Source organism: Leptodactylus fuscus, chromosome 5 (assembly GCF_031893055.1).
Source record: "Leptodactylus fuscus isolate aLepFus1 chromosome 5, aLepFus1.hap2, whole genome shotgun sequence".
Classification (NCBI taxonomy): Eukaryota; Metazoa; Chordata; class Amphibia; order Anura; family Leptodactylidae; genus Leptodactylus; species Leptodactylus fuscus.
In genome coordinates this window covers 156,320,449-156,333,258 of record NC_134269.1, presented here as the reverse complement: position 1 = coordinate 156,333,258, position 12,810 = coordinate 156,320,449, and the positions used below count along the sequence as shown (strand labels likewise).

Genomic DNA, 12,810 nt, shown 5'->3' with positions numbered 1-12,810 from the left:
TATCCGATCGAACATGAGTTCGATAGAACACTGTTCGCTCATCTCTAGTACTAACTGAATGCTAGCTAGAATCTAATTCTGCTGGCAGCCCTACAGAGGCTCTTACCCTGTTGTGAGTTAATTGTACCATGTATGCTTGCTTGTAAAGTTCATCGATATTAGATACCCACCATTAGATTGAAACCCACTCAGTAGCTGATTTACTCAGAATAGAGAAGGAAGCAAACAGCTGCGTTTTCTGTATAGTGGCTGAACCGAGTCATTGCATCCTAGCATCCATTTAAGCGAATGGGAACTGATCTGCAGTAACCTAATGTGTTCACTACACATAGAGCAGAGCTTTCTGCTTTCTGCTACATTATCTGTCTAATGAGAACAGCTGATCAGTAGGGGTGCTGAATTTTGGAACACCAATCAACACATTTATAGTTACAACCAGCACTCTGTTTTTTTTTGCTAAGTATGCACTCTTTTTTGATTGCAATACAGAAATGCCTAACGTAGAGTAGCATAGAATAACCAATTCTGCTTCTGCTCAGTGCATTTTCAGGGGTGTACATAAAACAAACACAGAGCTCACCTCTTTGTACATCAAGTAAACTATTAACATGAAGAGTCACAGATGTGAGTAGAATGTTAGCTGTGAATACTCTGGTATGTGGCTTCTGTTGCGATTTGTTGGTTATTCTAGTTACGTAGATAATAGAGATGAGTGAGTACTATTCGAAACGGCTGTTTCGAATAGCACGCACCCATAGGAATGAATGGAAGCGGCCGGAGAAAAAAACTTTGTTAGGGTGCATGCACACTGAGTAACGCCGGGCGTGTATGAGAGCCGTACACGCCGGCATTACAGCAGACTGCCGAACACTTCCCATTCACTTCAATGGGAGCGCTCGTAACAGCGGCGTTTACGAGCGCTCCCATTGAAGTGAATGGGAAGTGTTCGGCAGCCCTGCTGTAATGCCGGCGTGTACGGCTCTCATACACGCCCGGCGTTACGTAGTGTGCATGCACCCTTAGAGTTATCAGCCTCACAAACTGCAAATTAACAGCACCTCAGATTACAGCACACATGAATGCCTTCCAGGGATTAAAGGGATCCTACCATTGAAATGAATGTATTGAATTACAAGAGCAAGAGTGGCCTTCCAAAAATGGCTGCCGGCTGGCATGTGCACTTGGCTCTGCTGGTGTCTCACTGGCAGAGCCAACTGTGCAGGCATCGGAGATGACGAAAAGGAAGACAACGAAAGAAGGGGAGGATCCAGCCAAAGATAGAGGCGTCGCTGGAGCGTGTTTTCGAGCAGTAGTGGGGATGCCCCCATCGCATTTTCAGCACTGGGGCTCGCCCCCATTGCTGAGAACTAATTTGCATACCGGTAAAAACCGGTATTTCTAAGGAACGGAGCGGCGGAGACCACGTCTAAAGGTAAGAGACTAATAGCCTTTCTAAAGGCTATTCCGACGTTTGATCATCAAAAAAATTCATTTCAGTGGTAGAATCCCTTCAAGTACGAGACACATCTTTAAATCAATTGTTCAGAGGAGACTGTGAGAAACAGGCCTTCATGATGAGTGGATGGTTTTGTGTGTGTGGTTCCAACCCTCAAGTATAGAGATAGAGGTGTGATGGTGCTTTGCTAAATTTGAGACGTACTTAAAGGGACACTAAACCTTGAAAACCAAAAATAAAATTAAAAATATGCATGATATAGTTAATATCTAGCTATGTCTGTAGAGTTAGGTGCTAAGCTGCAGCTCTGAATAGTTTAGTAGACATAGATTGGGAGACACTGTATCCTGTCTCTGTGCAGTGCCATTACTGGCTGTAGACTATCTACAAGCACTAGCATGACATTACAGGTGATTTGTAATGGGTGGAGCTTATCATTAAGGGGTGGGTATTAGCTCCCATTCAGTTTAATGGTGTGATGGAGGGCCATTGAGTGTAATGTAAACAGTGCAGCTTCAGGCCATGATTTATAACAGGGAAAGGGAAGGATTACATGTGTGTAGTTTTCATCTATGTGTGTAAATCACTCAGCTTCCTTAGATTCACAGCCTACGTGCATCATAACTTTGAGGTTTATGAGCTGCAGTCTGCACTATAGCACTGATTGGCATCTTACCCAGCTTTCTAGGGACCCTGAAAGATAAATCTATCAAGTTAAGCTCATAACAAATAAACATGCATAATATTGCAAAGATACAGCAAAGAGGGCAATTATTAAAGCTTAACTACACATATTTGCCATTCAGATTGGAATTGTGTTGTTGTCACTGTGAGTTTGTGAGCTACAGCTGGCTGGTGTCACTGTGTGTAAGCTTCTGCTGGCAACATTACTGCTGTTAGGGCGGGTTCAAATCTGTGCCTGGTGTCCAGTTTGCGCAATCCAGCGGGGTTCCGTCTTCTGCATGTCCAACTTTATGTCAGGTTAAAAAAAAAACGGATTCACCATGGACAGGCAGGAGACGCACACGGTCGGTCACTTTGCAAACCTACTCAAGTGAATGGGTTTGAAAAGTGACTGCCGGGTTTCCGTCTCCTGTCCAGTTTCTCAGGGCAGAAGATGGAAATCCGCTGGATTGGCTAAAGCGGAGACTGGGTGCAGATGTCAACCCACCCTTACTAGTGGTAGTAGTACAAGCACCATTACTACTAGTACTAGTGGTACTACTGTTCATATACATCTCATCTGTCACTTAATTGAGTGATTCCTTCCAATAAAATGGCCACCACCATATAAACAAAAAGTCACCTTATGTTACCCTAGTCAAAAATTTGACACTATGAATGAGGCACACATTATGGTCGCTGTAATAAAAAGCAAGGCACTGTTTTACTGATTTATGAATTATCATCTGCAATTATGATAGAAGAAGAACAAGGAAAATCAGGATGATCATGATGTGTGGTGTCCTATAGAGATTCTTTTTATTTGTTTGGAATGTTGTTGTTTTTTTTTTTTATTTTAAATGTACCGACGAAATCGAACATTTTTCGCAACGGTCTACTTACAATTTAGTGTAAGAAATGAAGTGTTCTGCTCTACTTTTATACACAGCAGGCACAAATCAGTTACCCAGTAGAAAACGATCACAATATAAACACCTTTTAATATAAATTACATCTCTAAATCATCTTAGGCTCGTGTAATTATGTTCCTAGCCACCCCTTTGAAAGATTGTTCCTATACATCTCATCTATATTTGTACTCTGGGTTTTCATAACAGATTTTTAGATATTTTTTTTTTCACTTTGGCTTTGGCATTACCCAATTAAAAATATTAAACATCTGATGTGAAAAGCCACAGCTGCTAGTTAATATTTATGTTATGACAACTGGGTCAGCAGGTTGTATCGCTGATATAGGTAGCATTGTTTATTCAGGCATTATGTGCAATATTCATACCCTAGCCTTTCATAATTATACTTCAGGGGCAAGGCTGCCTGGCAAGTCATTTAACAGAAATTGTCCTCACAGCCAGTAGTGCTTTGTGAAATGAAAGGTATGGCATCTGCTCTCTAATTATTCATGTTCTTTTTAAGCAGGGAATCGATCATAAAAGAAAAATGTACCTGTTCTGCCGAAGCATCGGGAGATTTTGCATCTAGGTCAACTGTATGGATGAGCACAGCCAGGGCATGTTTTTTTTTATAGTTTGTTGCAACTGTTAAGAGAAAAAAAATATACCTCTAGACAGACATTCTTCTGAGTTCGTAAAGCTTCTTACCCAACTTGTTGATGAATCTTCTGGAGTCTGAGATGTTATAAAACAATGATCTGGTATTATCTAGGGTGCAACATGTTTCAGGAGAAAGAATAAAGTGAATTTATCTGGGGGCTTTGTTAGCTGTGCTTACTTGTGTGTCAAGCAACCACAGTCAGCACGGCTCTGAAGCCGACTGCTTCTCCACTGTAACTTACAAACTACTGCGCTGAAGACAATTAACTTAATGTGTCCTGTTCTAGCGAATTGACTAAATGAGTCACTTTAAAAAAAGATCCTTGCAGATACTAATTAAATTTCAAAGACTGACATTTCTGGCTACAAGATGTAGTCTGGGTAATTAACAGCATATTTCTATACATCATAATGCCAAATAATATAGAACTCCATATAATTATTCTCCCTGTAGAAACTGAGACAAGTAAGGAAGAATGTCAAAGGATGCCACTGTGTATAATCTGTAAACACGGTTCTTGAATCGCTCGGAAACAAGTAGCCTCACTTATCTATTCTGCCTATAATAATTAAATCAAAGTGGGAGGAATAAATCTCACACTCATTTAGTCTATTTACTCATTGCTAAACCTAGAACCTCATTGGTGTGATAAACAAAGGTAAATGAGGTTTATGATGTTCATAACAATTAAGTTTTATGATTTTCTTTATTTTTTGTACATTCTAACATTCTTCTAGGGGCAGTTTATCTTAGGCTAAGTTCACACGGGGTATTTTGGTCAGGATTTTGAGGCCGTATCCGCCTCAAAATTTTGACCAAAAAGACGGCTCCTATTGATTTCAATGGGAGCCGGTCAGTTCTTTTTTCCGGGAGCGGTTTGTTCTGGCTCCCGGGAAAAAGAACGGACATGTTCATTCTTCAGGTGGAGTTGCCTGGCGATTTGGCCTGAAAACACACCCTCCTCCAGACTAGGCCCATTCAATTGGGCCTAATCTAGAGAAGAGTGCACCGGCATCCAGTCGCAATTACGCGTATTTTGGACAGGAACCTAAGGCAGCCTCCGCTTCAGATTCCAGGCCAAAAAACTCGGCCTTATTCACTCTTGAGGTAGCAATACAAATAAGGATAATGTCTGCCAAACATGCTAACTTCATTTGGGCCAGCCAAGCATCTAATATGTACTAGATGTTCGGTCGACTTTCTTTAAGTAGATGTTAAGGAGAACAAAAAAAGATAAGTCATAGCCAGTGGCATCTGATGGCAATCTGTGCCTCTCTGCCAAAGAGAGAACAAAAAACATCATATTTGGTTCCCAATCTCTCCATGCATATGGAGAGATTGAGAGCTGTTTGGCCAACAATTATTGTAGGTATACGTTAAACTTTAATGGAGAATTCTAGGCTAAATTGATAGTCATTCTTATGCCTAGAGCAAGGCATAGAAGTGTGGCAGATTACAAAGGGATTCCTACTTTGGAGTCCCTCAACTCTCTGCATTTGGAGTCCCTGCATTTGGCTTGTAAAAATACTCAATCACAGCCGTACACGCAAGCGCAGCGGACGGCTCCCGAACACATCCCATTCACTTCAATGGGAGCCGTCCGCAGCACTCGCATGTACAGCTGTGAATGAGTATTTTTACAAGCCCGGCGTAACTCCGTGTGCATGCAGCCTAAGAGTATAAATGTTTCCAGTGTTTCTTTAATAATGTACACTAGCTCTATTTGCCTATAAAGCTACTTATAGAAATACATATATTCAAATTCTGACTGCTAAATAATGGTATTACATATGCAATAGAAAGAAAAACATATAAATCTTCTGCTGATCTAATAGTTTCTGTACTTGTAGCTGTGAGAATTCACTAGACAAGTGTCATCACTACAAAAAGTAGCAAAAAGCAGCAAGTTTATCTCCAGCAGTGTTTAGCGCTTCTGAGCAAAGAACAGCAAGAAGCCCTGGTAGCTATGGAGACTACAGCAAGGAAAGTTTGTTAAGCAACAGTGTTATTATGACCAGCTGATGAAATTGCAAAGTGACAATCCAGAAAATAGATAATTGAGCAGAAATCAGATCAAAAAGAGAATAAAATATTAGTCTTCCTAGTTTTACCGCAACTCCATGTGGCTGCTAAACAGGGTTTGTGTATGAGACACATAAAAATACCATCTATGAGTGCACCATGGCTTTATAATGTATACTGATGGTCATTAGTCATGATGCCAAAAGATCAGATTACTAGATCACCAAAGTATACAGTATATACCTTACATAACTCATATTCATGAAAAGTTTTAGAACCCCATTAACTTAAATAGTGGCCCGATAGAGAGTACCATAATTTTGGTTATAAATCATCTGTTCCCACATGTACAGTACATATATGAATCAGTTTTACAAAGTGGATCTTGCATAAAAACTACAATTCTTGCACTTTCAATGATATCCATCATCCTGAAAACTGTGGTGAAAAAATCTTTTTTGTATGTTTTATTTTTACTATTTTCTTTTCAGTAGCATATGTTTAGCCACCATTATTTGAAAATATATTGATTTATTTTCATTATCAATCAGGAAACAGACAACTCTGTTCTCTGTAGTGGCTGAACCAAGTTACTGGAGATTAGAACCCACTCAAATGAATGGGAGTTGATTTGCATTACAGTGGTCTGACCAACTATACAGAGAAGACAGCTGTCTGCTTCCTGCGCCATTCTCTGTGTATCAGCTGCTGAGAAGAACTGATTCATGGGGGTGCCAGGTGTTGAAACCTCATTGATCTGAAATTGATGAGATATCGGTAGGATTTTAGGATGGAAAACCTCTTTAGTCTAAGACCACATGGGACATCAGGCAACAATAAAGCGCTGTGGAAAAAAATGTGGTGGCAACACATCGTGGCTCTTCCCATAGCGCTTTAAACAGAAAATTTGCAGAATTGTCCTCTGCGGCCTTTCTGTTATAATTATATCTATGGGGAAACCACCAGTGATTCCGTAGATTTAATTGACTTGCTTTGATTTCCTAAATCACCCTACAAATCACCGACCCTTGAGGCCCCGGCCTTAATGAACAATTTTTCCATGAATGCAATTCATTACAATATCACAACAAGATAACAAAACCTTTGAAAGGCTAAAATTCACAACACGACCAATGGGTGGCCCCACACAAACACATATGGGAAAAGGCATACTCTTAAGCTGCTATGAAAAAATTGTATTGGGGCCCTACCTACCTTGTATCACTTAAAAAAAATAAAAATAAATAAAAAAAAGTGGCATATTTTATCCATCAAAGGGACCCTTGGGACCCCATCAGAGTACAGGGACCAGTAGCAACTGCTACTACTGTACCGCCTATACAACCCTGCATATAGGATAGAAAACATATCACTTTGTCATAGCATATCAATTTGTAATATTATATTATGAAAGGCTGCTTATATTAGGATCACATATCTTGACATGTCCATAGAAGAAAACAGGTAAAGAAAAGTATATATGTAAAGGTCACTGAATCATGAGCTGATAATGGGATTAAAGGGTTTTGCCACAAAAATTATTTACCCTCTATCCAAAAGATATGGGGTTCTGAGACCCCCACCGATCTTGAAAATGGGGGTCCTTTTCTTTCAATGCACATTCAGTCACACAGAAGCCAGGCTGAATATGGGCTTGACTGGTGGTGGATGGCTTTCCCATTCACTTTAATGGGAGCATCAAAGACAGCAGAAGTAAAGCATTCGGCTATCAATTCAATTAGAGCACTGGAGGTAGCTGAAGTAAAGTATTTGGCTATCCCTGGTACTCCCAGTGAAGTGAATTGGAGTGCCGTACAGCACCAGTCATACTCACTTTAGCCTTTTGTTCTCACTTTGTGGCATAAACCCTTTAATTGCTGCTGAAATCCACAGCATACAGTTGTAATCTGTGAAAAAAAATCTATTTTCTGTATGTGGAGTATAAAACACACTATTAATATTTTATCCAGTCCTTACAATGCAGAACTATCAGAAGATGGTGTGTTAGAAATGTGATATTTTGTATAGAATTGTAAACATTGGTGTTGTATAAATTATTAATGGCCTGAAATTTATGGGATCTGTTTACTTGTTTTGTCTTGTTATACATTTGAAAAAAAAAACCACCAAGGGATTGTTGAATGTCATGCACATAAATTAAAATATTAACACATGACAGAAAGGTCATGGGTAATATGATAAAAAGACAAGACTAAATTATTGGCTCGCTGTAATTTTCATGCGCCTAAATAATTGCACTAGGTGTCTATTCATATCCTGGCTATTATCATCTGGTTCATGTGAAAAGAAACATTGTTGACAATTAATCAAAATTATTCTAATACTCTTTTCTATTGTTTCTTTAGAATGTTGTACAGTCCCAGTTTAAAGAGAAAATGACAAATCTGTTCACTCACCTGGTAATCGGGAGAGAAATACAGGATGATGACATGCGCAATCTGTTCTTTGGGGATTATATTATTCCCAAAAATGCTGAGAAGTCTGAGAAGTTTTATAATGAAATTATGGATATTGAGGAACTGAAAAATGTAAGTTTACCACATTGTCTTGTTTTCATACAGCCACCTCTTTCTTCTGAGAAAGGGACACACAAAAACAAATATTTCTCATAGCTAGAAGGATTTACCCAATGGAAATATTCAGCATTTACATTACTCTACCTGTACTCATCATTTGGTTTGTTATATCTATAGACAGTCACATGGAATATGAATATCAACCCAGCCATAGTGCATTGTAGGAGACATCATCTTACCAGTAGATGTACCATTTCCTTGACATGGTTAGACAGGGTTATTTGGTTATGGAGGAAAGATAGCACAGGATCCACCATGAACAATTGGCGATGGATAGGCTCACAGCTCTCCTCCTTCTGCACAGTATATAGGACACAGTTACATGTATAAACATCATATCCTAGATGTCAGTATAAATAAACACATTAGTAAAATAATGTAGTAAATAAAATGTGGTTGCATTATAAAAGTAAATAAGTGGTAACATTGCCCACAGCATTTTTCAGTCACTCAGTTCATGTAAAAGTCTTCTAAAATACTGCAGGCAATGCAAGTGTTTATTTCTTCCTGTTGTCTTCTATTTGGGTGCTAAATGGCTAGGGGTGTTTTCTAGAAAAGTGAGTTGCCTTAATCTGCTAGTGAGCAGTTATCTCACCTGACCTCCCCATAAACATGCATGGACAACACGCTGAGTATCCATGTTTATTCAATAATGTAAAGCCTTTGCCATACACCTTTGAGGTCAGCTTTTTTTTTTCCAACAGAACAATCAGGTCATGTTGAAATGCAAAATGCTATTTCACATTTACCCCCAAACATTGACCTACAAAACAGACTGTTGGTAGATCCCATGAAAATAAGTAGCAGTCACTATGCTATCTAATGTGCATGGGTAGCTTTACAACTACACCTCCATTTAGGAGAAGAAAATACTGGATGGATAATCTTCTTTAATACATCTATATATAAAACTCAAAATTTGTAGTAGCCTACTCTATACAAATCAACAGTTCTCGCCCGATTTGAATGAAATTTGGCATGCCCCATCTCCACCCATAGGAGCAGAATACTGTGCATGTTACATCCCGCTAGCATACCCCTGTCATGAGATTGGGGCCTCCAAAGTAAGACCCTATAAATGTAATGGGGAAATGTGAAAGTGCTAAGGGCAAAACAGCAGTTGTGACGGACAGGGACGGATTATAGCGATGGCGCCAAAGAGTCGCCACTAAAGGGGCTGCACCACCACACACAAACATTTCACAAACACCATATAAACATCACACAGACAGCACACATACACCAACCCACATGCACATGGATGAGCAGGGCACAGAGCATAGTTTGGTATACAGAGGAGTTTGTGGTCATCACAATGGAATGACTGTAGGGTGCCCAAGTTCTGTGGCTGCAAAATGAGCCCAAATCATCACCCCTACATCACCATGCTTGATAGATGGTATAAATTGTTTGTGCTGAGTTTTGTTTTCACCAAACATGATGCTGTGTGTTATGGCCGTACATTTGTATTTTGGTCTCATCTGTTGAAAGGGCATTATTCCAAAAATCTTGTGGTTTGCTCAGATGCAACCTTGTCATTTTGTTTTTTTAGACTGAAAATACTTTCAGCTGGCATCTCTTCCAAACAAGCCATACTTGTTCATTCTTTTTGTAATCGTACTGTTATGAAATTGAATATTTAACATGTTAAGTGAGGTCTGTAGCATCTTAGGCATAGCTCTTTGTTTTTAGGGTTTTTTGCACATTGTTAGACCTTAGGGTAAATTTGCTAGGACGTTCACTCCTGGGAAGATTGTCAACTGCCTTAACTGTTCTCTATTTGTGAATAATCTTTCTCACTGTAGAACAATGGGCTTAATTTTTTTTGTAAATGGCCTTATAACTTTTCCCATATTGATCTGCAGAAAAATGTGCTTCTTGAAGATAATAGCTGATGTCTTTCCTTCTTGACATTGTGTTAACACATGCCTGAATAGTCCAGACCAGAAAACTGTTAAAACTTCTAATATTATAGATTCTTGTTGATGATGAAAGAAAATATTTAGCAGCACCAGACTGCTACTTACCCTCGTAAGTCCTATGGAAAGAGTAATGGTATACTTAATTTCTCACACACTTATTCTGCATTTTGGCCTAGTTGTTGTGAAATACGCCATGAATACTCAAGTATAAGTCGAGTTTATCAGCACAGTTTTTGTGCTGAAAAAGCCCCCTTCAGCTTATACTCGAGTTAAGCAGAATTTTTTTTTTTTTTTTTTTTTGGGGGGGAGAAGCTTTAAAAAAAACTAAATAAATAAAAGTTCTAAATCACTCCTTTCCCTAGAATACATTTAAAAGTAGAAAATTACTGTGAAACACATACACATTAGGTATCCCTGTGTCTGAAATTGCCCAGTCTACTGAATATAGGGGATCTGCAGTGCTCCTGTTCCGTCGGGAAGGGGTTAATAGGAGCACTGCAGATACCCTATATTCAGCCAGACTGAATTCCAAGTGGGGGAAAAAAAACAGTCCTGAAGCTCAGGGAAGGGGCAGACAGACAACCAAAACACCCCCTCCCCTTTCCCAGCACCCAGCAACTACTGCACCCAAAAACTCTGACCATTTTAATTTTTGAAATTTTCCAGTACCTGCTGCATTCCCCCCCCCCCCCCTCGGCTTATACTCGAGTCAATAAGTTTTCCCAGGTTTTTGTGGTAAAAGTAGGGGCCTCTGCTAATATTCGGGTCGACTTATACTCGAGTATATACGGTATACATAAACTATGAAATCTGTTACCTGTTGTTTCTCATTTGAGGTTGTATTTCCCTAAAGTTAAGACCTTGTAAGGACCAGATGTTTTTATTAGGGCCTGATACATAAACGCCATAGAATTCAAAGATGGTATACATGATTTTCTTAAGGCTGTATATTTAGTAGAAACTGACCTTAAGGAGAATTAAGGGATTATTTTCATGCTATTCTCCAGTTATAAAAATGTAAGAAATAGTCTAGATCGGATATTTTTGTAGCTTACCTAAAATTTGGGTATCTTTTAAGTGCACTATACTGAAATACAGCACATTTATTATAAAGTAATCCAAATTATAATTTTGTCATTTTGAAATACTTATATTGTTATAGTCAATCATAATGATACACTTGTCAAGCAGCAAAATGTTCTCATTAATTGTTCTACATTTGATGGCTCATGAATTGCATTCCATGCCTGTGAGTTTTCCTTCCATTGTGGGAAAAAATGATTGCTCAATATTGGTTTTGCTGATACCACGAAAGATAATCACATAAGGCTAAAAGTCACCATTCTATGTAGAATTTGCTCATTATTTAGCTAAGCAGAGAATCAACTGTAGATGTACTTTGTGTCTCTGATATTTTTAGCATGTTAGCAGGCAGAATATGGATCCATGTTAGCATTTCATGTTTTGTATAAAGAGCAGACTATATTCATCATTCCACAAAAAAAGAGTAAAATCCATGACTACTTCGAAGTTGTCTTATTAAAAAATAACTTTTAATCCAACACTAAAAATGCAAAAAGAAACAAACAAAAAAAGGGAGAAAAAAAACACAATAAAATTCAAATACAGCCTACACTTTTCAGGGCTATCATACCCCTTAGTCATAGCATGCATAGCATGAAAGCCCTGAAACGTGTAGGATGTATTTGAATTTTGTTGCGTTTTTTTCTCTCTTTTTTTGTTTGTTTCTTTTTGCATCTTTAGTGTTAGATTAAAAGTTATTTTTTAATAAGACAACTTCGAAGTAGTGCTGGATTTTACTCTATTTTTGTGGAATCGTTGATTACTCCTGTGAGTCATGGGAGGTTTTTTCCATGCACCTCGTTGCTTGTGAATTTGAATTGCCAGACTATACATGATGAGCTGAAAATATCCAGTTTTCTTTTTCCTATATTCGTCATTGGTTCTCTAAATGCAGGGAAAAGCATTGTTAAAGTATGTATGTATCTTTTATCGCCCATATATTAATTTCCTGGAACTAAAGTCCTACTAAGAGACCCACTTTTAAAACAGTCATAAATAAATGTAATTTGACACCATTTTTTCTATGTATTTTTGTCATTTTCATTTCCTATAAAAATAAACTAAAAAAAAGCAAAAATAAGAGTATCCATCACCATAAATAACAGATCTCATCTGCCCCGAAGCAATAAAGGCTGACAAAGCCTGTAGATTTTTGTTCATTATAGCTGATAAATGATGTGCTTTTCATTGGTACTAGTACACCAGTGAGCGGAAATGTTTTATGTTTTGATACTTCAAGAAATTGTAGAAAAAAATAAAAAGTAAAAGTATAGCAGTTCAGAATTGATCACTCACAATGAAGATATTCCCAATTCCATAATATTTCAATGGCAGATTTGAGTTATAACTCTTACATAGATAATGGTCAAATATCATTACCTTCTACTAAGGTCTGTTAGTGTTATTAATGGGTTAAAAGTACACCCATATACTTTTAGCAGTGTTTTGAGTGATTTCTAGGTTTCTGTGGGAGCTCCTGACAACTTCTGCATTT

The 12,810-nt window shown here is 38.3% G+C and overlaps 1 protein-coding gene across 1 annotated transcript in view; it reads left to right on the top strand.

Annotated features, from left to right (window-relative positions):
• LOC142203618 (dynein axonemal heavy chain 3-like) overlaps nucleotides 1-12,810 on the top strand; it is a 927,911-nt gene that overhangs the window by 651,609 nt on the left and 263,492 nt on the right. Inside the window, exon 48 of the mRNA XM_075274510.1 lies at nucleotides 8,080-8,262. Within this exon, the coding sequence (XP_075130611.1) occupies nucleotides 8,080-8,262 (183 nt within the window). The remainder of the gene's footprint in view (nucleotides 1-8,079; nucleotides 8,263-12,810) is intronic.